Raw genomic sequence first — 24,185 nt, forward strand, 5'->3', positions numbered from 1 at the left:
AACGCTTACCAATGAGGTCTCTTGGAAAACTCCAAGGGACAAGGATGATACCAAAAGGAAACAAAGAAGCGGAAGAACCAATGTGAAGTGTCACATCACAACCAATAGAATCCTTGTGGTCACTGCAACTCCATTATCACTCCCTCCACTTGGGGAAGACTTCGCTTCCGTCAGGAATGCCTCGACCATCACGCTGGTTATCTATCAACTGATGTATATGGAGCACAGAATCACTAGTGAAGCACATCGTCGAAAGGGACGTAAGGATACAAGTCCAAGACTCATCTCGCAATTTCTTTCCTCGACAGTAGACATAGATGAGGAGCTGCTGGGCACACGCAAACACTACGATCCCGTGCAAATTTCTTGTCGGATAAGAGAAATGGAAATCTGAATACGCCACGTCGCTCGAATCTAGATTCGGTAACATCATCATTATCATCTCTCGGGTGATGATGGACGATAAATCTTAGGGAGCTTTGGAGCCACAAGAGTCTATTTCATCATTAGTTAGATGACGTTATATTCTTCGCCAGATTGTACGCACCTATATAACGCCTTCCGAATGGACTAAATGAAATCTATACAGATTTAATGATCACATAAGCTTGTTGTAGGTTCCTAAGAGGGAACAATCAAAGAACCCCTTGCGCTTTTAATGCTTGGGTTGCAACTTTAGCTGTGAACATGCCAAGCAACTAATTGAGATCGGAAGGCGTCATATTACCATGAGAACCAGAAGAAGATAAGGTTTGGAAGCCTTGGAACGGAGTGCAGCACACTATGCCAATCAATATAGCTGTCTCTGCCCTCATTTACGTGTGAGCTCATGCGCTATCTATCTTGGTGGTTATCATGTGGACATGAAGTAAGTCATTTGGGTTGTGGCATTTGATGTTGCAGGGGTCTCTGCCAACTGATCTGCAGATGATTGTAATCCTGTAGGAGTCGGCAACAAGACGATTGACATCAAATCAATGAGATCTTCAGCGTTCCATTCAAGATCTTGCGGAAGCTGTCCTGAGGTGCCTGATCATCCAAGCAAACCTCATTTTCATGAGGTGATGGAGGATTCAATCCTCTTTCATAATTTCAACAAAAAAACAAAGATAAAAAAAATACTTTTCTTCAAGAATATCTATAGATACTGTCAAAAACATGAGCTGTTGGATTGTACTGTATAGTTAACTTTTTTATTAAGGTCGATAAGTATTCTTTGAGTATTCGTAATATGCTGCTGTAATTCATTTAGAAAATAATATTATCACGATCATTCGAAATAAGAATTCTATAATAATTAAGACTTATTTAATAAATAACTTATGTATCTCGAGATCTCGACGAGAGGAGGCATTAAGGAAAATAAAAAACACCCAAAATACTCTTAGGGTTTTCTCTAGTAAAATGGAAGAGATGAAGAGAAAATTCTTTAAGGATTTATGTGAGACTTAATTAAAGAGAGATTTATTTTTATATTTGAATACTCTAATATATGAAGAATTTGATATTTCATGAATATATATTAATCTTATTATATAAAATAAACTTGTTATTTTCCTTTTTTTTTTCTTATGTTCCTTGCCACGCCCATCATTTCTTAAAGTCCCAAGTCATGAATTGGAACTACTGTGCATCAAATGTCACACTAAAGGCCACTGCAGGCTGAAAGCAACTTTCATACTAACTATTCAACTCAGTTCGGATTCAGAATTACTTGTCATCATACCTTTTATTTTCTGATAAATAAATGTCATCATGGAAGGTTTATTAGATGAACTGGAAAGTAAATGCCATGTAGTCATCAACACTTGCACCTCATTTCAGGGACCTTCATGCAGATCATGTGCATGTACAATCTTCATGCAGAAGTCAACCACAAGGTCAGTAGGAACTTGTATGTGTGACCCCATGATCAGTGTTTGAACAGATACATCATGTAGATTTCATGCCATTTCAGTACTGTTGGCTACGTTGAAGTCCGATTGATCTGAAATATTAATCATATCATTTGTCCCGTGATGCGCTTACTCGTTACTATAAGAGCAAGGAGAAGATAAGATGGTCATTGTGGAAAGAGGAAGGGGGAAGAGTGGGAATTATCCCAAAGGAGCATCTCGATTTGCATGACATGGATCGACAATCATCATTTATCGTACCTAATTACAAATATATAATTGCACGATATGGATCGATTATCAATTTTGATAAAAAAAGATTCATCGTTTATGATACTTAATTACAAATATATAATTGCATCGGGTAGATGAAAGGTGCAGAATTGCTCTGGCGATGCTGCAGGATGCTTTCATGGCATGGCGCATTCTATTAATATATGCTGCTGCTAAAGTCGGACGCCCCATGTCGTTGCCAAGCTCAGCTAAGCTTCCTCTTCTGTGAGGTTCCAGTCGCTGGCGAAACCCGTCCAAGGCTTAGGCTTAAGGGTGTCGTTGGCGCGTCCCGTTTCCCTTTGACTCTTCCCTCCCTCGGGCAAACCTGCAGTCGTCAGGAAGGTGATCACCATCACCATTGGAATCTGCATGCAGGCTGATTCAGTTGATACTTATCTCGATACGAGAAAGATAGCAGAAGATGGCAGAAGAGTCGGGTGATATGTGCGAGAGACTATGACGCTGCGGACGCCGGACTCCGCCGCGAATGAGCAGTAGGGTGCAGGAATAGAAATGGCGGGGAAGGTCTTACAGACCGACCGTCCATGCACGAAAGCTGATGCTTCCTTCTCATTGCATCCAACAGTCCTGTGAGGAAGGACGCTCATATCACTGCTTGCATGAATGGCTGGAAATCCTTTTTCTCTCTCTTCTATTTTCATCTTGTTTCTTTCTCACAGGGTTGGTGGGAATCTTTATAGCGGTCTGACGTGCACTCAATAATAAGCTTCCTGCATTCATATTTGTATATATCATGCAACATGAATATGAATGATTAGAATTTGAAATCTAATTGGTAAAGGTTTTGATAGATTATATACTAACTAACTAAGAAAAACGTTGACTAATTATCATAAGATACTAAGAAAAGTACTAAATTCGTTTATTTATTTTTATATAAAAAATGGAAATTTTTAACAACAATTTTCTTAATATCTGTATTTTTTTTTTCTTTAATGTGTATAAGCATCGCCGGATGGAAATTTTGTGGAACTTTGTTAGTTTGGAAGAGCAGAACGAGTGTGGAAACAATGGTGATTGGAAGAGCTACAACAAGCACAGAAAGTAGATTGGCCTCCCCCTCCTTTATTGTCTAACCATTGTCCGTCTTCGTTCATGCATGGATCTCATCCACGACGCTGCCCGGAGATAGAACAGAAGCTGGGTAAAGAAATCTCTTGAGCCCCTTCACGTTCAGCATCCGCTTGCTCAATGGCTCGCTCGAGGCATTCCCCGGATTGCCCAAGTAGAAGCAACGGGAGAACCAGATGACGATCTCCGGCGCCAGGCTCATGACGACGTGAAACGGCTTGTACCAGGATGGCCAGCTTATGTACTCGTCGCCCCTGCACGCCCCGCCGACGATGAGCTGCGCGCACTTCTTGGTGCTCCCGATCGGCAGCGGCCCCACTAGGATCTGCCATTTCACGTCGCGTCAACGTTAGCTCAGAAAAAAGAAGAAGAAGATGAAGTGACGGTAGTGGTCGGCAGCGGACGTACATCTCTGGCTTCTTGGTTGATTGCTACTTCGCCGTTCTTCTGCACGGCTTTGCCTTTGGTGAGCTCGGAGGCGACGTAACCGAGGTTGACTATGGTGATTCGGACGTCGGACCCGAGCTCCGACCGTAGCGTTTCGTAGAACCTGATCATCGCCGCCTTGCTTGCCTGAAACCAGATGCATGATGTCATGAACAGAACTAATCGCTCTCCAGATCGTGTCGACTGCGACGTACGTACGTTGTACAAGGACATTCTCGGTGTAGGAACGCGGCCAGCCATGGATGCGTTGACGACGATCTTTCCGCGAGTGTTCTTGAGGAAGGGAAGGGCGTAATAGGTCGGATAGACGGAACCCCAGAAGTTGACATCCTGAGAGGAGTCCTGCAACCATAAGCGCCTACTCTACTGCTCTATCCATCGAAGCTGGTGGACGGATACGTTACCATCAACTGGGTAAACGCAGTGATGCTGGTGATCTCCTCGAAGAAGCAGCTGCACCAAAGCCCTGCGTTGCACACGAGGTGGTTCACTGGGAGCAAGCGATCGGGATGTAGTCAGTGAAACTAGTTGGTGTGCTCATGGAGTTCAAGGCATGCGATGGAGAAAGCTAAGCTGACGATTACGCTGCCCGAAGCGACCGATGGTTGCCTGGACGACCCGGTCGGCCTCGGTAGGGTTGGAGATGTCCGCTGCGATCACAAGCACGTCCGGGGCGCCCAGCTCGCGGGCCTTCGCGGAGACGGTCTCCAGGGCGCGCTCTCTTCTCGCTGCAAGCGCCATGGACGCCCCCCTCTTCGCGTACTCGTAAGCTAGTTGCTGAAGGAAGAAACAAGACTGGTGTTATAGGTCGGTCACATTACAACATCCATCCATGACAGCAATTAGAAGCATGTCACTGACCTCGCCGATGCCGGATGAAGCGCCGGTGATGAGGACCACCTTCCCCGTCATGTCCTCCTTCAAGAAGGGCCTCACCAACGCCCACCTGAGTAGTCTCCACACGAGCGAGATGGGCAGGTACACCAGGAGGAATGCAGCAACGAAGACATGCATCACGACACTCAGAGAGCCGTTCAACAGCTCCATGGATGATGGATGTAAGATGAAGAGAGCAGGGAAAAGGTGCAGAGTCTCAAAGGCAGGAAATATAGCTGTGTTGGGACAGGTGACGCTGCACGGTTGGTGGAACTCTTTTACTTCGCTCGAGCAGCTCGTCTTTAAGGAGATGAGTGCTGCACCTGATCATCTTTCGCTGTAATCAATGCATGCAGGGAGACGTGAGTATCGCACAAGGATTTCCAGCACATTGCCGTGCAATAAACCACACCAATATTAAGTGTCTTCCATCAAGACGCTCACGTGATTGATGCAGCGGTGCTGTTTTGATGTCTCCGGCAGGTGGCCTGCTCCCGAGGAACATTATTATCATCCTCATAAATACTGAATAAATGAAGGTAAATTTGCATTTGTATATATATATATATATATATATATATATATATATATATGATTAAGAACACATATATTCGACTTGACTCGCATTTTAACAAGTTAAAAATGTGAATCATTGAGTGAGTACCACTTTCTCTATTTCAATTCAGGCTTGAATTATTTAAAAAGGCTTACTATTATTAAAACTAAAGGATGAGAACTGCTTATCGATCCAAAACTAATATTGTGATGCTCATTGATGGTCAAACTAAGACTCAAAAATCTTATTGAGGCTCAAATCCATGAATAATTCTTTCCTACTCAAGTCTCTCGCTACATTATAATATTAGGTTGGATATTAATTATCATGATCCGATCTAATGGAATAATTGATTTATTATTAACTTTGTTGAGCCTAAATTGTCAGAATTTTTTAACTCAAGTTAATAGTGATATCTATCATATCCTATCTTTATAAGTCAATCTTAATATTTATCTATTTTTACTAATCAAAATATTTTAATATATTATGAAAATAAAATAATGGTATGTTTTTGACCGGAAGAATACAGCGAAGGAGGTGCAAAAATCCTTGTAAGTTTACTTGGGACATGTGGAGGAGCAAAGATTTGTTCTTTGGCTACATGTCTGTCACTTGTGGATGTTATTGCAGCATAAGCGGAGTAGAGGTGTTGGGGGGGGGGGGGTAGAAAGTAGCCTTCGCCTGGTGTGTGAGGGGACAAAGGAGACAACATGAACTGGGTGCACACTTTAATATATGAAGATGATGAGCACTGTTTTGGGAGTGAATCTGGGGGACTTGGCAGGCACAGAGGCTAAGCCAAACACTCACAAGTTAAACTTAGGTTTATGCGGAAGTGGGAGTTCCACTATGATCATTGGTTGGAGTGTTAAAAAAGCCTATCTACCTACTTGGATTTCAGCTTTAGTTGTTGCTGTCTCACTTCCTTTTTCCCAGGGAGAGGGTGGTGTGTTGGATAGTGGGGGGCTATTTCCTAAGTGTTTGGCATGATTAGTGAGTGGTGTGTTAGTGGGGGGCTTTTAGCCTGTTGATGGATGAATGATGGGCATTGTTAAGAGGATTACTGTGTCCACTGTCCAAAAGAGAAGTGAAATATAGTATGTGATGGTTGTGAGTGCTGCTTCGGCTTTGCTGTGGTTGGCAACTAATTTTTATTTTTATTTTGGTTTTGTGGTCACCATGTGCTGCTTGACTACTCCACATACAGTTCATGATTGCTTTCTTCTGTTCCAGATCCATTAACTTTCCAATCTTTGATTATATGATGATATAATATTTAAGTGCTTCGGTAGAGAAAAGGGTTAAGACCTCTCTTATGCATTCCGATCATTCTAAAACTATTTGAGAGATTAAGCATTTTAAAAAATTTAAACTAATGTTCTAAGATTCTTCACGAGGAAGGAATTTTCATGAAAAACATAAAATCTTAAAATTAAAGTTTGATGAAAAAGAATAAGATATAAGGAATACATAGAATAAAAAATAAGATACAAGGAAAGGATAAGTTTCTAGATAAAAGTAAAAGAAAATATATAAATTATTCGAAATTTATGTGAGAGAATATACATAAGAATTATTATACATAAATAAAGATAACTCAAGAATCTTATAATTGATTAATTTATTATTTATTTATTGATCTCCAGATTTTTTTTTTTTTTTTGTATTTTCGAGTTCTCCTCTCCTTCCTAATACAAACATTAATACATTTGTTTGCATCTCAAGTGATAACCCTCCGTGTTTCCGGTTTTATGTATAGCCATGCAATATGAAATGGAGTTTAATTACCTTTGCAGGTGAGGACGTGTGCTCCTATCCACCAGTCGACGTTGGACATTCCAACATTTAGCGATCTGAAATGATCGGCAGAAGACGACTCAACTATGTGTCTACCTCAAGTGCTAGCCACCTTGATCAGAAGGAAAACTAAAGTACATGAAGAGAGATCGTACCTAATTAAAGTACATGAGGACAAGTTTTCTGAGATTAAAGAAGAGGAAGCGATGCCATGGCTCTCTAAACTTCGTTCCCTCCCACCTCCATAAGCCTGCCTATAAAAGGCCAGTAGCTGTTCCATACGAGATCATCCAAAGCCTCGAGATAGCAGAGATCATATGGAGCAAACAAGGGTCATTTGCGTTGTAATGGTGGTTCTGGTTGTGTCTACAGCCACTGCTGCAGCAGGAACAAGACTGGGAAAAAACGGTAGGGACAAGGACAAGCGTCTGCAAGTAGCCGCCGGCGGTGTTGTTGCAGAAGAGAACGATGAGATGCGAGGTCTACTTCCCAAGCAGCGAACGGCTCCCTCAGGCCCAAATGGGATGCAGTCGCCATATGTTCCTCGAGCTGGACAGATCCAGCGCCTTGATCATCCTGCCGAATACGATCTGCCTGAGCCACCACCGTCACCCCAGCGGCTGGACTGAAGAAGACAGACAATGCTGAAGAGGAAAACGAACGAGCTGCGTGTAATTTACTTCTGTCGCCTTTATTCCTATGAATAAATGTAGTACTCAATTGATGGTGTCAACTCTGTCTCCGTCGTTTATCCTTTAGAACTCATCTTCTTCTACTTCATAGTTAATTCTGCAATGTGTTCATCAAAAGTGGCCAATAAATCCTTGATGATAACAGCAGAAAGTTGTGGGGGATGATTCACAGAACAGTACCTGCGGGAGACAGTTGCATGGGTGGAGAACCCTAATAGTATGTAGATTACACCACTGATAACAGGGCTTCAGCTCATGTTCTACGTTGGTATGGTCAAGGTTGCAGGTCCTGATAGGCTCCTCGCTGCAGTATAAATTACTGATCCACCATTGTCATTATAATACAAGAGTATCAAAGAATCAGACGGATCGGGAAGGACCTGTCCTCATCCATCCACCTCGAAGACCTGCATTCATGAATGTACCTCTGGAGACCTCAATCATCAAGTTTTAACCCTTCTCTCGATCATCCCAGATGAAGATTAGATTCAAAAACTGCCAATATAGAATTCTATAGGATATGTTAATAACCATTCACTGAATTATTATTCTCACTAACATTATTAATGTTGAGGACAAATAATTGTTGGAGTTACTGATTCTCATTCTCAACCCATGAACAATATGAATCCGAAGCTTTCTTCAATTCTATAGGGGTTTGTTTTGTGATCCCCACAAAACCTATTCCAATTCTAGTTCTCTGGGCTCAAAATTTTCAAACAAGTTTATCGAGAAAGAATTTGATTTGGTTATGCAACTTATGGTTGATAGAAGGGATTTGCAACCCCGACACTGTGATTCATAGCCACATGCTCCAATGCTTTTTGTCAATTGAAATTTCAACATATAGTGACATATATGAGCTTTAGATTTTTGCATGGATATATATATATAACCACAAGTGGGATTTAAAACTCTAAAACATGGAAAATGGATCCGAAAAGGTTTAATGTTTCCCATTTGCTGTGATTATAGCATAAGAACAAAGCCCAGGTTCTTAAAATTGGATTCGGATCCTCTCCCATTTTAAGAACTACTGAAAACAGGAAGCTAATATAGGATACTACTGTGAATACACAACCTCCTATGAGAAGCTACTTCCAATGCATGACAATAGACATTGATGAAATATCACATAAATCAGTCTTCATTCCAGAGTATTACCGACTAGAGTTCTCAAACGTGTTGATTAAGCAACAATATAGATATGTATACCTAATTATCATGTTATGCAGAAAGAACACAGAAGGAAACCACAGTTGTAGCTAAAGAAATGATTTGCATAACTATACTAAACAAAGAATAGAGCAAGAACTAAGTTAATGAAATTTTGATTTTTTAATATTGTACATATGCGATCGGCCTCATAATCCAGTAATGATACCAAATTACCTTAAAGGGAGGACATTAGGACAATTCCTCAAAGAAATACATAAAAACACAAAATATGGTAAGAAACATAGAAGTCAGAATGCTTCTGACTGACAATCAATAGCTGAAACTATTTTGTTAAAACTGCACTCACCTTTCAGCGCATGGTTTGACGTTCAAGGGTAAGATGGAAATCAGGTTCTAGCAGGAACAAGGTTCCAGAAACTAACTGCTATTTCCAGCAATCTCATATTGGAATAAGGGTTAATGGTTAGATATGCCCAACAATGACTGTAACAGAAGATATGTGAATGGTCACCAACCCTGGCATCCTAGTCCAAGTCATCGAGAAAAAAAAGGATGATGAAATGGAGAATGGAAGCTCCATGAGACTTCATTTGGTGACAAGTCCATTGTTCGATGCCAAAGGTTCATCCACTGCCCCTAATAGATTCTGAATCAATTACCTGATTGTTGTTTGTTTATCTCCATCCCCAAATCTTCCTTAACTTCGGTTATAACCTGAAGAAGTTCAACAGGAGTTGCTGCTGGGTCCAATTCAAGGCAACCCTTCAGAGCATTATGAGCTTCTTCGCCTGTGAGCAAATAAGAAGGAACCTGATGTGAGAAACGAAACATTTCTTCTCTTGTGATCCTCTTAACCTCCAATGGATCCATATGTCGATGGAACACTGCTTTGAAACCAGCAACTTTCACCAATGGGATGACAGACACACCATGGTCATCTGTGTAATCATCAAGTACTTCCACCATTTCATATTTGTATATCACATCATCAGGCGTAAGCTCATTCCAGTCTGGAGACCAATTTCTATATAAGGCCCAAATATCACCTTTCTTAGGGACAATTCTAATGACTCCACGTGGACCCTTCTCCCATCTAACTCTATGTGAGAATATATTGACTGTGTCACTAATTTGATATCTACCCACCCTAAAATCCCCGCAGGTTTTGTCAAATCCAGAGGCTACCCAGTTAACTGGTCCCAATTCACTGTTGGACTTTGTGTTAAGGAAACTCATGCGGATGTTAAAAGGATTCAAAGATAAAACTTTTTGAACCATGGCATAGAGTCGAGGCATACCATCTTCACTGTCATATGTAGCCCATACCTGGTCACCTTCAAAAGTCATCTCCAAGCGATCCTTGTCAAAGTCATAGAAATCAGGATCAGGTACATCAATGGATACATGTTTAACGACTTTCTTAGCTGTATTGACATCAAGGCCATGGGCTGAAGATTCCCTAATGCTGGAATCATGTTTGCCTGTATTTGCATCTATTGCAGATGCTTCTTGTCCATTTTGCCGCCTTAATTTCTCTTTTTCTTCCAACTTGTTTGCCTGAGCTAAGTTCCATTCTTCTAGCTTTATACCAATCGCTGCCTTAGCCTTCTCCGTAAGCATTTTCCAGATATTGACTTGTGAATACTCCCTGATGTAGTTGTTCTGTCTTGCTGTGATTCTAGTTCTAAGAAGATCCTCAACAGCACCATTAGACCTTTCAACTTCAGGATTAATGGTGTCTTCGATGCTTGTAGACATATTCTCTGTCTCATCTGTTCTATAACAATCACCGCTTTGGTCACCATTGTTCCTCCTCTTTGCTGGCCTGCCAGCCTTAGAAATACACCGGTCCTGATCATAACTTGTTAGGGTGTGACCATCATTGTAATTTCTAGAACCATCAGCTGCACTCTTGTATACATGATAATCCGTCTGGAAGGACTCTTCCCTTCGAGCTGCTGCTTGTGCCTCATGCTTTCTTCTCTTTTTTCCAAATTTCTTATGGATTAAGTTTGCAGGCTGAAAAGCAGAATCTGTTGTACTAGAAGTCCCAGATGATCCAGTGAAAGAGCTCCATTGGAACTTATGATGGTTATAAAAGTCAAGATTTCCCCCATGCTGTAATTCTGTATGACCTGTTCCAGAAAAAGTGGAGGTACTGAACCCAGAACTATAACCATTCTTTATTGTGTACTTATAGTTTGAATTATGTTCGTGCTGCCTGGCTGACCATGAAATAGAAGAATTTGCTGCATTACCTGGAATTCCTATCTCGATAGCCATGAAGGCCTGATGACAGTTGGGACATAAAAGATTGTGATTAAGGTAAGTCCTAAGGTATTCATACTGCATCCTGCAGCAGTTGCAAGATGTCCAAAACGTGTTCAAATTTATTGGATGAGGTTGAGGAGGGGCAGCAGATGGAGCAGAACCAGTTTTTCTCTTTCGAGCTCTTTTGCCGGATGTTGTGTTGGAAGATGAGTAGAAACCATTGGCAGTATTATGAACAGAACAATCTCTACGTGGTTGTGAAGCTCTGTTTTCTAAACCATCGACATTTCTCATCTGGTCATATGCCATTTTCCTATTCTTATCAGAAAATACATTCCAAGCCTCGGAGATGAGTTTGAAAGCACCTTCTGCTCCTACGGATTTGTTCTTGTCAGGGTGCAGCTGGAGGGCTAACTGCCTATAATGTTTCTTCAGTGTCTCTTCATCTGCAGTGGCATCCACGGAGAGAATTGCATACCAGTCACTCTCCCCATTAATCTTCTTTCCTGCCGCAAGATAAACATCCAGTGTTGTGATCATTTGGCTTATGCCTTCAAGCGACGGGAAGAGATTTTGAGCCTTCAGAGCCAACTTTTTGGCACCCTTGACGTCCTTATTGTTGAATTTCCTTTCGGCAGTTTCTTTGGCCTTAAGGGCCTCCTCCCTATCACAATCCATTCACTGCTCTTTTCTCTTCTGGTCTGCAAATGGTCTTGTATATGAACTTAGAACAGACAAAGAAAATTTCTTCCAACACTTCTACGAACAGCAACACAGAGATCCAGTTCATCCACCAAATGGCCAGATATCCTCAGCTGAAAACAACAAAACCAAACAACGAACTTTGTCACACTGAAGCGAAATCTGACTCAAAGCAAGACGAACAATTAGTCATTCAGCTTCAACAAACTATTGCATCAACTCTGTAATGCAAACTGTAATGTGAAATGAGAGCACATCAAATCAGCATAAGCATTCTTCTGTGGCAAAAAATACTAGAGAATGTAACAAAGACAAGCACATCGGAGCCCAAAAACCAGCCTTTTTCCTTAAAGAATAGGGAAACAGAAGAAAAATCCATATCTTCTAACTCTCAGAAGCTAAAGACTAAAAACTTTCCCAAGATCTTGAGGCTTCCCGCGAAAAAAAGTAGAAGGCAACTAAATACTAAAAAACAGAAAGATCTGCAGGGCTTATACCGATCATGGACTGACGAACAGTGCAAACAAATTTCCAAATTTTCTTGATGAGTTCGAAACCTAGAAGCCCTAACCCTATATCTCCGCCATCAGACAGGAGCTGACAGTAAAAAAACTGAAAAAGAAATCAACCGGAGAACAAGGAAGGAAGAGATCACCAGTTTCAGGAAATCCGCAAAAATGACTGAATTATTAGATCCGAATGGCCACCATGAGAAGCTCTCAATCGCCCAAATTCCCCCCCCAAATTCTTCGAAAATTTTATGAGCGGAGTTGAGCTCCTGTAGTCAAACCCTCTTCCGACCCAAACCAATAAATCAGAAATACCAAAATGTATATATATATATATATATTGTTAACCCTCACCATTTATTATTCCATTCTCCACACTCTAACAAGGGTGTGTTTTTGACCCAAGGTGTGATTTGTCATTTTGGTTAATTACAGCATTGAAATTTCTGTAACTAAGGAAAAGAAATTGAAATGCAATTTTAATGATGACCTAAATATAAATCAGAGGGAGCATAGGTGGAGCATTTTTAGGCTAACAATGGATTACCCACCTAAGGCTTTGGATTATGGAGACTTCTTCTTACCCTCACTGATCTGGAGAACTCACAGGAACCACTCAAAACATGAGGATTCCTCACCGGTTGCTGTTTCTGAGCCCTAAACATCATTTTCCAGCTTCAGAAACTATTTCGCGGAATCAGTAACATCATTGGAGCTTATCTTTTTGTCAAATGGGGCAAGACATGACCATGCCAGGTCCAAGATGGAGTCCATCTTGTCGCTGAGAGAGGAGAGGAGTACTGCTCTGGGGTGTCACATCAGCTTCACATTGTTGCTGAGAGAGGAGAGGAGTACTGCTCTGGGGTGTGTCACATCATCTTTTTGTTTGCAGCACTCAGTAGACAACACTAAATACCAGGAGGCTTTCAACCATGTCCAGTCTGCTCACTCGAAACTCTTCTCCTTGAAACGTGGCATTGGGAGTACAGACCACTTTTCATCCCAACATGAGTGGAGCTTCTCCAACCCAATGCAAGCTTCTAACACTGCTTTAGTTGCTTTTGGATCATAAAGTTTCTGATTGAAGTGATCTTTTTCTGGATGCTGAGTCTCAGGTAGGTAATCACAATAATAAGCTCAGGTAGCAGTAGCTTCAAGGACATGCTTGCAAGTCTCTATTCTACTAGCAATGCAGATTACTATTTCATTTGTAATGAAAGACCATCTGCGTAATAAGGATACAATAGACGAGCCAGATTCGACAATCACAAATGATGCGTGCAACTGGAACATCATCCAGTTACTTGTTGACCTGAGCGTCGTTTCCTGAAACAGACATCATCATCAATGGAAAGACAAACAATGCAACAGGATTTGGATGAGGTTTGACTTCTCCTTGCGTTAGGACACTAAGAAGTGACGCTTCACTATTGAGTTGGTTTATATCATCTTTGCTTGTTCAGAAGATAAATGAATGAAAGCCACACGGACTCCATCTCAAGCTTTTCATGAGCACACGCTTCATTTGCAGCTCTAAACCTGAGATAACAACTACACGCGCATGCACACACAAAAGAGAAGGTCAAATTTCAAGATAAAAGAAGAAAATGTCAGGTTAAGCTTGAAGATATAACTTCCTATAATCCAATACCTCTGTACCAATAACAGCCGCAGGTTGACAAGAAACAATAACCTCAATGTCCTCCGTTGATTCTCTTACGCTTCATCTCCATAAGCTATCCTTTAGGTAGACCCAACTTTTAATAAGCAGCATCACCCACAGCAAGGGTGTCAAATAATCTCAGCAATTCCAGCAAGTAAAACCTTACCCTGCCAATATCCAAGTTAGAACAATCATGAAATCACAACACATCTCTTAGTTGGCATAAAAAAAGAAGACGGCCACTGCTTTTCTGAGACAGAGAAGCTATACAAATAAGCAAATTATTAGGTGACAAGATCATCATGTAGTCTAGTCTTTAAACCTTGCATCATTTCAACATCTATGAGAATTCAAGAAGATAAGGCTGCCTGCCATCAATTTTGGCAGCACCAACAGATGAAAACAACAGTTTCGCCAAGGTCTTGAATGTCAGTGGTAATCAATGCCACACAAGCAAGCATGCAAAAATCAGATACAATTCATCTTTTCTTAAATCCATATTTTTTACGTTCATAGAAGAGATCAGTCTTGGCACTTCCCAAATTAACAATCTTGGGGCAGCCATCACGGTCCTTTTCCTGTTGCGTACATTCTTTGCAGTAGTAGGCATCAGATATCCCAACTCCCCCACAGATTACACACCTTCCCTGGAAGGATCCATAGTTGCACTCATCGCAGACACGAACTAGAGTACATGGGCGAACATATGAATCACAGATGACACACTTCCCATCACATTTCTCACACAGGCGCCCAATGGCTATCCCTGGCTGCTTCCGGCACATGATGAGATCAGGATGGTGCTTGGCCATGATGCTCTAATCAACCAAAGTTCCTGGACAAACATAAAAGATTATGAAAACTGAAAAGTGCATCAAAGTGATCACTTCTAGAAGTCCATTGTCGACTTCTAGTTGACAAAATAGAAAAGATTAATTGATGTCAAAGGAAACATCAACATATAGCTAAGATACATGGGAAACATGATTAATTTTCTTATTTATGATTCCAAGAGCATAAAGCTGATCAAGATGAAAATATGGTGCTTTTGCTACAATGTGCACTTGCATGCAAGCTAATTTCCACTAAAATTTTAGGGTAAATATATGGTCAAGAGAATTGTCCACCAAACAATATGATGTTGACGTCATATTTTGAACAGAAACCAAACATAAAAATTCAACAGCTATGAGTAGGAATAAATCTTAATGTTGCTAAAGAAATTTGAAATCTTGACAAAGGTTGCACTAAATGAGAAATGAGAGAACTACTGGAACACCTAATAAATTGCACAGAGCTGAAAGACGATAAAAGATTCATGCTGGTGACCTCAAAGAAATCGAGACCCCTGCCATAAAATCAGAATGAAAATTTGCAGGCAACAATACCTACCTTATCAGTTGCCATTTAAGATCCTGCAACCATCCCAATTCCTCTTAGACATGAACCAGACAAGAAGAGAAAGTTTTTTATTTCCTTTGGGGAAAACACTCATCTTACAGACAGAATAAACGAAAGAACATGTCAACAAAATATTTGGAATGAAGAACCTCTTACTTTTGACCCTAACCAAATAGCCCTCAACAAAATCCTCTCAACATGACCTTCTTTCTCTCATAATGTTAGGGACTCAACCCAACTGACCAAACCCCAAACTGGCACAGTTGAATGATATAATCACCATTCTCTTTTTCTACATAAAGTTTTACTCATCTCAATGGCTCTTCATTTATTAGTCTGACAATAACTGGCTTATAATGTGCATATTCTCTGCACCACGTATAGAGTATCCATCACTTTAATCTACACCTCCTTCAAAGTTTATGTTAGTGTTGCTTTGCATCCCATGGTCATTAGCATTCACATGTAAAGTTAATTGCCCATTATACACTTATACTAGATATGAGTATTGGCTCTACTGAACGTGAAGACTACACTATGTATCCATGCTACATCTTCGTTAAGGTAACCAACAAACCAGAGTTTTTAATTTACATGCAGATGAAAACAGGGCGACAAAAATTCATACAATTACTACTACATAGAATTTATTTTGCAATTAAGATGAATTTATCTTGAATTTATTAAATGTGGTAAAGTGGACAACACCTTTGCAGTATAAGTTTTATAATCCTTCATAAGCAAGAACATGGTAAATTCATTTGTTCCGGAAAGGCTACAACTCCTCTAAAAGGTGACAATTCAAGTAGTTATGACCTCCTAAGCTCCAAAAGGTGACTAGTCTAAAGGTTCCAGAAGCTCTAGGTGCCTAGTCGGCAGTGGCAGCCCGTATGCCTAGGTGGCATGGTTTCTGCTGAGACAATATTGGATAAAATCAAAATTTCGTCATAACTATTATCATGGTATCGAGGTCTATTTATATAAGCATGAGGATAATCCTATTTAAAAAGCTGCGGCTTTTATAACATCCCCTCTCCCTCGTGCTCCATACTTAATTCTAGTTTTATCTCCGTTGATATGCAGCTCATAGTAATTTCCTAACCCATCTTGCCCACCTGACATATATGGTCAGGTGAGACATTTTTCAGCTTGATGTCATCTTGTCTGATTTAATCGAAATCTTAGGAACAATCTTCTTTAAATATTTGTACAATTTCAAAGACTGACACCGATGTTTTTCCTAAGAATAATCCATTTGTTTCTATCCACCGAAACAAAACAAGAACGGCAGACAAGAACGAAAAGCGTATAACTCCACGATGAAATCCATGAAAAGAGAATATAAAGCATATCTGAAAACCGATTTTTTGGGGGGGGGGGGGGGAGAAAAAAAAACTATGGCGTAACCCTAATCCAGAGATAATTCCCTGATACTATTCGCAGAGCGGAAGATCCAACCTTAAAACCACATTTCTAGATTCGATGTTGCACAATCCTATGCTAGAACTTCAAAAGGTACCAATCATAAGACCAGTCATAAAATCTGAGACGTTATCAAACAGGAGGAAAAAACATTAGAGAGGGATCAGAAAACCTAATATGAAAAGAATACTATGTACCTCGATGGCGGAAACCCTCAGGAGAAACTCTCAGCAAAATCGGCTCCGCAAAGCTCTGGATCTTTCTCGATTGATGAAAACCCTATTTGTGGTCCGCTACGCTTCCGAAAGCGCGTGTTCTACTTCACCCGACGGACGTGGCTTTCTTCGTTACTGTTTATTTCTTGCGGCCCGCTAAAGACAGCGGTGCGGCAGAAGCAAACATAGTTTATGTTATACTTCCCCGCGGCACAGAGCACCATCTTCCCGCTCTGTTTGGTATTAAGGTGGAATTTGATTCAAGAAATTGAAAAGCGCAACATATATACATAGATATATATATATATATATTTGAAATTAGAACTGTATGAGGAAATGGGTGTCATCAGAAGTTAGTGAATTTTGTATTTATACTTTTAATTTTGAAGTTATAGCACGTAATTGCATTGCACAACATAAAGATACATATACTATCATTTGATGTTCTTTGAAACTATGATAGATATTAATAAGCGTTTCAGAACTCCTTTAGACATTTTATAAGATGTTGTACACTAGTTACACTGAAATCTGCAACGAGGCAGGCTTGTGCTTTCCAAATTTGCCCCTCGACCAATAGCCAAATGATAGCACAACAACTATATAATAAAATGATTAGATTTCATACTAAAATATGAAATGCATGAACATATAAGCAATTAACAGACTCGAACTGGTGACATCAATGCGCGAATCTAATCATTTAAATCCTACAATTCATGGATACATCATATATATATATTCATTCTTGAAGGTTAAAGGGCCCCGTCCACCATCACTACTCCACCCTAAACAGGAACTGGAAGTTGATGCTTTGGAACAAACGGCTCCCGGACCACAGAATTACACATAGCTAAAAAGGACAAAATACGAAAGATTAATTTCAAGTACTGCAGCAGTATAGACATACTACGAAAGATCAATATACAGCAGTAGTGTTTCTTAGGAGACAATCCGACAGAAAAATATACAGCAGCAGTGATCTACTTCGTAACTTCAACACACATCAGCAGACTCCGTAAAAACAGCATCAGCAGCAGGACCTCATTTGTAGAAATCAAAATCCGTCTCTGGCTTCTTTACATTAGTCCGGTAGCCCTTCTCAAAATCCTTGGGAAGAATGACATAGCGGTTCTTCCGGACAGCATGCATCCCTGCTTCTTGGCAGATAGCAGCAATCTGCAAAACAGATGCTTGTTGCTGTCAGGCAAGACAAGTGGAATCTTTCTAAATCAAGAAGTGAAAATACTGAGAAAATATTTAAATAAAAAAAGCACCGAGTCCCAATAAACAAACTGTATCAAACACTTCCTCAAACATTTAACTCACTTGAAAACTGCATGAACGCTGAACGTTATTATTATGAAACAGTTAACTATCTGAATTCTGGAAACTTGGGTATTCAAGCCAGTTCCATTTACATTTTGGTTAGAGGCACCTGAAAGCTTTTCTAATTGACCTGCTAAACACAACCTTTCTTTTCTTGTTTGGAATAATGGCAGGGTGTTTATAGGAGCAAGTCTTGGGGGAACCAGCACCCAAGGTTTAGGGTTGGTATCCTACAATAAGATTTAATCTGACTCAAAATATGCAAGACAGACCTTGAGACCAAGTTAAATGATCTCATCAATCATTCAAGACTGAATGGGTTTTGACAGAAAACCAAAGAATAAATTCTTCACATTTCTCCTTTTACCAAAGAGTCCAAGGATATATTTTCCATGATTCTGTACCAAAGAAGCACGCTACCTAGTAAATAACAAATTATCTGAATTAATCTCATGATACTTAAACTTTTTCCCCCCAAGTTTGCATGTCTGGTTTCCTTTGATTATAAGAGAGAAGAGAGAAAGAGAGATGAAGCAGACAAAGTCAGTCTTAAACTACACAGAATAGAGCAAAATAATGTTACACACAACAATGCTCAAGCAATAGTGACAAATCTTACCGAAGAAAACAAATTTCTTTATGATTTTTTTGTTTTTCTCAAAAGGATAAGTAGTGAAAGCGGACTTTGATCCCAAGACCTTACAATCGTTTTTACCGGTCAAGCTACCTAGCACGTTCAAAAAACTTATTGCCGGATGAGGTTTCGACTCTTAACCTTTGATATCTGGGTCTGTTATAGCAGACCCACTTATACCACTACCAGACCAGTGTTTTAAGCATCTAAATGTTGGATAAGATTTTGAACCCTCAACCTTTACTAAGTGGATAACCAATGTTTTAATGTTTTAAATGTAAAAATATACTAGATGATGTTTCAAAACCACAACCTTTGTTAATGTTTTAAATGTAAATAGTAATACTAATTTAATGTGTCTGCCGGGAGAACATCTTTTATGCAAATTGTATGCAAAAAGCCTATTCTGAAAGCGAAAAAATGAGCAAGAACATCTTTAATTAGCATAATACAGAAATGAACAGAACATCTTTAATTCCCAAATGCAAATTAATGATAAAAAATATATATTGCTAACCTCAGCAGCACTAATTTTATCAGGTCGAGAAACATAATCTTCCAAGTCGACCTCATCACTAAGATTCATTTTAGCAGTGCAGACCTGAATGAAAACAATCCAAAAGCATTAAAGGCTCCTTATAATCAGGAAATCCTTTCAAATCAAGTTCAACTATAAAGAATGACACTTAAACATGGCAAATGTGCTAGCTACAGCATTCAATGCAAAATTTGTATGATCAATAAGCAGTTTAAGAAATAATGCATAGTTTATATCTAGACTAGTCATGAATTATGAAGAATAGGAAGATATGTGATCGTCAGGCTTTGATCAGCTTACTTGCTTACTTCTGGCAGGCCTTACCAAAATTTCTCTAATGATTAACTAACTTGGGACCAGAATTTTTCAGACATGACTTACCTCTAGAAGAGTGTAGATTGACACAAAGAAAATCACTTCCAATAATGATTAAAAAGAAATAACAAATTTCTAAGGATCATATCATGCTGCTTTAATTTTTAAAGAATCCAGAACGAATCTGTATTAAGCTTTAGTCATTAGGAAAACAAGCAAGGAAAAACTATCTCGATCAATAAATATAATTGTAAAATGTCATTTAAAGCATATTGATGCCCAGTATACTATATAATTAGATCAAAATTAGGGCAAGAAAAAAATTACTTGAAAAACTAATCTCTTTTGTCGCCTATCAGGCAATGGAAATTCAATTTTCCGATCAAGTCTTCCTGGACGGAGAAGTGCAGGATCTAGAGTATCAGCTCGATTGGTTGCCATTATGACCTTCACATTGACTGTTTGATCGAATCCATCCATCTGCAGTAGAATTTTAAACATCAAACCGCTGAAGGCACAAAAATGTAATTGGGCAAAGAAAATAAGTTAAACATGAAGGACTAAGGCATGATCAAGAAATAAGCATGACAGGTAACTTGAATTGTTCCAAATGTATGCTTTTCTAGCACAATAGAAACACCACCCAAAATCTTTAGCAATTAAAGACTAACCTGCCAACGATATAAGGTCAAACTTAGAGTTTGATGATTTATCAGAAATGAAACATGATTTGAGATTTCAATAATGTTTATTTAGTTTAGCAATATGGTAGTACCATAGGGAGTACCCAAAAAAAAAAAAGAGTGATAGTATCAATGGTTAGATGAGGATTAGTGAGATGAAATAGAGAGAAGAATACTCTGTTCACAGCATTAAAATTCAACTTGTAGTGTTATAATTTTTCTCGACTTAAAAAGAAAAACCCTAACAATGATATCAATCATCTTTCTTCTTCAAATGGCTAAAACTTTCAAATGCTGTTACTAGTTAATTCCAGTAATATCATTCTGCTTGACTTAAAAAAAAATCCCTTATGGTGATATCAATCAACTTTCTTCAAACAACTAACTTCTAGCTCAGAGAATTGATAAAAATTTACATCTTGCACCCGAAAAATTACCTGATTCAGTAGTTCCATAAGTATTCGCTGAACTTCCCTGTCAGCTCCAGTTTGTGCATCAAAACGTGCTGTAGCAATAGCATCAACCTCATCAATGAATATAATTGCTGGAGCATTTTCTTTTGCGAGGCGGAAGACATCCCTAACCATTCTTGGACCCTAAACAAGTAAAGAGATATCTATCTCATGAACACAGGCATAAGCAAACTCCAGCATAAAAAATCATTGAACAAGAAAAGTCAAAATCATTGTCGAGGTTTCTTTTGGAATTGCACGAAGTACGGAACTAAAACATACCTCACCCAAATACTTCTGAACAAACTCAGACCCAACAACTCTAATAAAAGCAGCAGTTGTATGATGGGCTACAGCCTTGGCAAGCATGGTTTTACCCGTCCCTGGAGGGCCATACAAAAGCACACCTCTTGGAGGATCTATACCGATCTGCTTGTATAACTCATGATGTGTCAAAGGTAATTCAACAGCTTCCCGAATTTCCTGCTTCTGAGTATCATAGCCTCCAATATCCTGGATAAGAAAAGAGAAAATCACGAAGCAGAAAATAATATGTTCTGGAAGTAGGCAGGCAAAGCTAATTGAACAAAACAATGGAATAACATGTATAGTTTACATGTATGCATGTGCATATATCACAATGAATTTCCATCAAGCAAATCAAACCTTCAAGAGAGTAAACATCTTGTGACCTAAATAAACTCCCATACTATAAATTCAGGCTAAAATAGGGGAAAAAATATTTTCAGAACCTATTCAAGAACTGCTGAACATAAGGCCTGATTCTATTCAGCGATCACGAAAGCGCATCATCAGAACCAAAGTAAATAATTAAACCCTAATATTCCCTCAAGTCCTATTAAGAAGCAACGAGCAAAGATGAACATTCAGGCTGAAAGGGGAAATAATATCTTCTCCAAACCCTAATCAAGAAGTGCTGAAAAAGGACCCTAATTCGATCAAGACTGACAAAAGCTCATTCTCAGAACCAAAGCTAACGTTACCTCAACTCCTGACCTAATACACCCGACGAGAAGAATATCACGCTCAAAACCAAAGGTTTATCTAATCTTTTATTAAACCATAGTCAAGAATCGTCGAGCAACTTGTGACCTGATTCTTGCCCCCGAAAATGAGAAGTTCCAAGAAACCCTACAGTGTCTCCAAACCAGCAAAGAAGAAGCGAGACGGCGTTCCGATTTCAAGAAAAAGGAATGTTCGTGGTGCAGAAGTTAGGGGTGAAGGGACGATTCTAGGGTTTCTTGATAACAGACGTTGTAGGTGACGTCGGGCTTCTCAGACTGGCTGAGGAGGGAGATGCTACTGTCGGCCTCGGGTGGGAGGACGTCGACGAGGGCGTTGGAGTGGCGGTGGAGGGCGACAGAGGCCGAGGGCTTGAGGAGCTCGCGGTTGATGGTGCTGAGGATCCGGACATAGTAGTTGGAGCCGGTGGTGGAGCCGACGATGGCGTTGTTCTGGTCGACCATCTCCATGAACTGTCCGATGACGAGCGGCACCGACTGGATCCGCTTCACCTCCTCCTGGGCGCGGAGGTGCTCGCGCTTCAGGTTCTTGAGCTCGTCCTTCACGTACTCCTCCTGGATCTCGATGAACTCCAGCTGCCGCTGCAGGGACTTGAGGCGCCCATAGAGGTCGTCATCCTCGTCGCCAGGGAGGGAGGATGAGGGACTCGCGGAGGCGGCGATGCTCGCTGGAGGGGCGGCCGGTGAGGGCTTCGCGTCCACAGCCATGGCCGCCATCAGAGACAGCTTCGACGAGAGGCTCTTCCGATGGAACCGAAACGAAAGAAAGGGCCCTCCGAGATAAGGATCGAGTTCGGCATCAATTAATAAAAGCGGGACCGAGTTAGTGACTCAACTCACTCGCCGAACCGATTCTCGTCGGCAACCCGGACAGTTAATCAACTACGCTCGTGCAAAGCACGTGATTTGATAGGAAACTTTGTCGCGATCCACGCAAGGCAGATGCACTCGACATTCTTATCGTAGATTAAGGCGGATTTCGGATTCGAACGAGCAGTTGCTCCAAAATCCGCATCGCACGATCATAATTCGTATGGTTAGCTTCTACTTGAAACATCTGAACACCGGTGGTCGAGAGAAGCCACGAGGAAGTCGATCAAAGAGAGCAGATTATTATGCCGATACAGAAAACTGAAACCAGATGGGTCTGCAATCCAATACATAATGACGGGACAGAGAGAAAGCAAACAGTCCTCCATTACAGAAACAAAACTAAGCACCACACAAGCCAAGCCAAGACTTGGTCCTAAGTTATCAATCGGCTTTCTTGCTCTCTGGGCCTTTGGGTTCGGTTGGCTGCTCCGCCGCTACTCTGGCTCGCTTGTCCTCCGCCATTTTCGCGGAGATTTCATCCCTCTCCTTGAAGTAATTCTCGAATGCACTAGGAAGGAACTTTGGGACCAAGAAGACGAAGAGGTTGATGGAGAAGTACAACATATTAGCTATCGCCAGCGACCTGCCGAACCACATCCAAGCCACGTCCTGAAGACAAGATAAACAGTCGAACATATTCTATTAGCTTCGCTACCTATAGGTGAGATCGCAGTAGAAAGGATAACAGATGTCTTACGTTGACCGACGCGTTGGCCTGAAGCCGCTTGTTGAACCAGACGTCGTAAACCCAGTCGACGAGCACAAAAACCCTCCTCACCGTGTACAGCAGCGTAACCACTGCTCGAACGGGCGGGGAGAAGATGGCCATACCGTTGATTATGTTCTCCGTCAAGATCTGGCAGGAGAGAAGGAAGAGGTGCGGCGTGGCCGACCTCACCGAATGGTCGTCCCCGCGGGCGAAACCCCCGAGCACGAACGCCAGCGGCAGGAACAGCCCCACCGTCGTCCCCACCACCACGTAGGCCCGGAACGCTCGGCTGCCCCGGAACAGCTCCCGCCCCCCGCCGCCGCTTGCCCCAGAGCCGATGGAGGGGAAGGCGAAGCGCGAGAGGGCGATGACGTAGAAGGTGGAGAAAGCGGGGAAGACGAGGTCGAGCAGGGGGACGAGGCCGCTGGCGGAGAAAACCATGATGAAGGCCACCAGCTGGAGCTCGATCACCCTCAGGGAGCCCATCACCCCGCCCATGACCGTGGGATCCTGGCGCTTGCTGGTGGTGAGCAGCGGCGCAAGCGCCACATCGTGATCGGAGCGCTGTCCGACAGCAAGAGAGAGGCCGGACATCGTTGCTTTGGGTTCCTTCTCG

The 24,185-nt window shown here is 41.0% G+C and overlaps 5 protein-coding genes across 9 annotated transcripts; all 5 read right to left on the minus strand.

Moving 5' to 3' along the window:
• Window positions 1–2,302: 2,302 nt before the first annotated feature.
• LOC135640046 (11-beta-hydroxysteroid dehydrogenase 1A-like) lies at window positions 2,303–4,956 on the minus strand. Of its 2 annotated transcripts, XM_065154148.1 has the most exons (7): window positions 4,569–4,956; window positions 4,292–4,484; window positions 4,112–4,197; window positions 3,906–4,037; window positions 3,669–3,833; window positions 3,267–3,585; window positions 2,303–2,899 (listed from the first exon to the last, which is right to left on the minus strand). In XM_065154148.1, exons 1-6 carry the CDS (start codon window positions 4,752–4,754, stop codon window positions 3,283–3,285), a joined length of 1,065 nt encoding a protein of 354 aa, XP_065010220.1. In that variant the 5' UTR covers window positions 4,755–4,956; the 3' UTR covers window positions 2,303–2,899; window positions 3,267–3,282. The 2 variants fall into 2 exon arrangements, with proteins under 2 accessions (XP_065010220.1, XP_065010221.1); XM_065154149.1 differs by lacking the exon at window positions 2,303–2,899 and having other exon boundaries at window positions 3,144–3,585; window positions 4,569–4,955.
• A 2,301-nt stretch (window positions 4,957–7,257) lies between these two features.
• LOC135641281 (uncharacterized) lies at window positions 7,258–14,135 on the minus strand. 4 transcript variants are annotated; one of them, XM_065156577.1, is made up of 4 exons: window positions 13,944–14,135; window positions 12,844–13,843; window positions 7,812–11,896; window positions 7,258–7,728 (listed from the first exon to the last, which is right to left on the minus strand). In XM_065156577.1, the coding sequence occupies exon 3, from the start codon at window positions 11,757–11,759 to the stop codon at window positions 9,462–9,464; it is 2,298 nt and encodes a 765-aa protein (XP_065012649.1). In that variant the 5' UTR covers window positions 11,760–11,896; window positions 12,844–13,843; window positions 13,944–14,135; the 3' UTR covers window positions 7,258–7,728; window positions 7,812–9,461. The 4 variants fall into 4 exon arrangements, with proteins under 4 accessions (XP_065012649.1, XP_065012648.1, XP_065012647.1 ...); XM_065156576.1 differs by lacking the exons at window positions 12,844–13,843; window positions 13,944–14,135 and adding an exon at window positions 12,439–12,593 and having other exon boundaries at window positions 7,812–8,038; window positions 9,157–11,896; XM_065156575.1 differs by lacking the exons at window positions 12,844–13,843; window positions 13,944–14,135 and adding an exon at window positions 12,439–12,593 and having other exon boundaries at window positions 7,812–8,126; window positions 9,157–11,896.
• A 280-nt stretch (window positions 14,136–14,415) lies between these two features.
• Window positions 14,416–17,132, minus strand: LOC135641282 (PHD finger-like domain-containing protein 5A). The gene is made up of 2 exons (XM_065156578.1): window positions 16,976–17,132; window positions 14,416–14,790 (listed from the first exon to the last, which is right to left on the minus strand). The coding sequence occupies exon 2, from the start codon at window positions 14,765–14,767 to the stop codon at window positions 14,435–14,437; it is 333 nt and encodes a 110-aa protein (XP_065012650.1). The 5' UTR covers window positions 14,768–14,790; window positions 16,976–17,132; the 3' UTR covers window positions 14,416–14,434.
• A 715-nt stretch (window positions 17,133–17,847) lies between these two features.
• Window positions 17,848–22,772, minus strand: LOC103987625 (26S proteasome regulatory subunit 6B homolog). The gene is made up of 6 exons (XM_009405976.3): window positions 22,219–22,772; window positions 21,227–21,457; window positions 20,930–21,088; window positions 20,137–20,289; window positions 19,474–19,557; window positions 17,848–18,172 (listed from the first exon to the last, which is right to left on the minus strand). The coding sequence occupies exons 1-6, from the start codon at window positions 22,702–22,704 to the stop codon at window positions 18,038–18,040; spliced, it is 1,248 nt and encodes a 415-aa protein (XP_009404251.2). The 5' UTR covers window positions 22,705–22,772; the 3' UTR covers window positions 17,848–18,037.
• A 387-nt stretch (window positions 22,773–23,159) lies between these two features.
• On the minus strand, window positions 23,160–24,163 carry LOC103987626 (uncharacterized). Its single transcript, XM_009405977.3, has 2 exons — window positions 23,558–24,163; window positions 23,160–23,469 (listed from the first exon to the last, which is right to left on the minus strand). Exons 1-2 carry the CDS (start codon window positions 24,161–24,163, stop codon window positions 23,242–23,244), a joined length of 834 nt encoding a protein of 277 aa, XP_009404252.2. The 3' UTR covers window positions 23,160–23,241.
• Between the last annotated feature and the right edge of the window lie 22 nt (window positions 24,164–24,185).

This window comes from Musa acuminata, chromosome BXJ3-6, assembly GCF_036884655.1.
Source record: "Musa acuminata AAA Group cultivar baxijiao chromosome BXJ3-6, Cavendish_Baxijiao_AAA, whole genome shotgun sequence".
Taxonomy (NCBI): domain Eukaryota; kingdom Viridiplantae; phylum Streptophyta; class Magnoliopsida; order Zingiberales; family Musaceae; genus Musa; species Musa acuminata.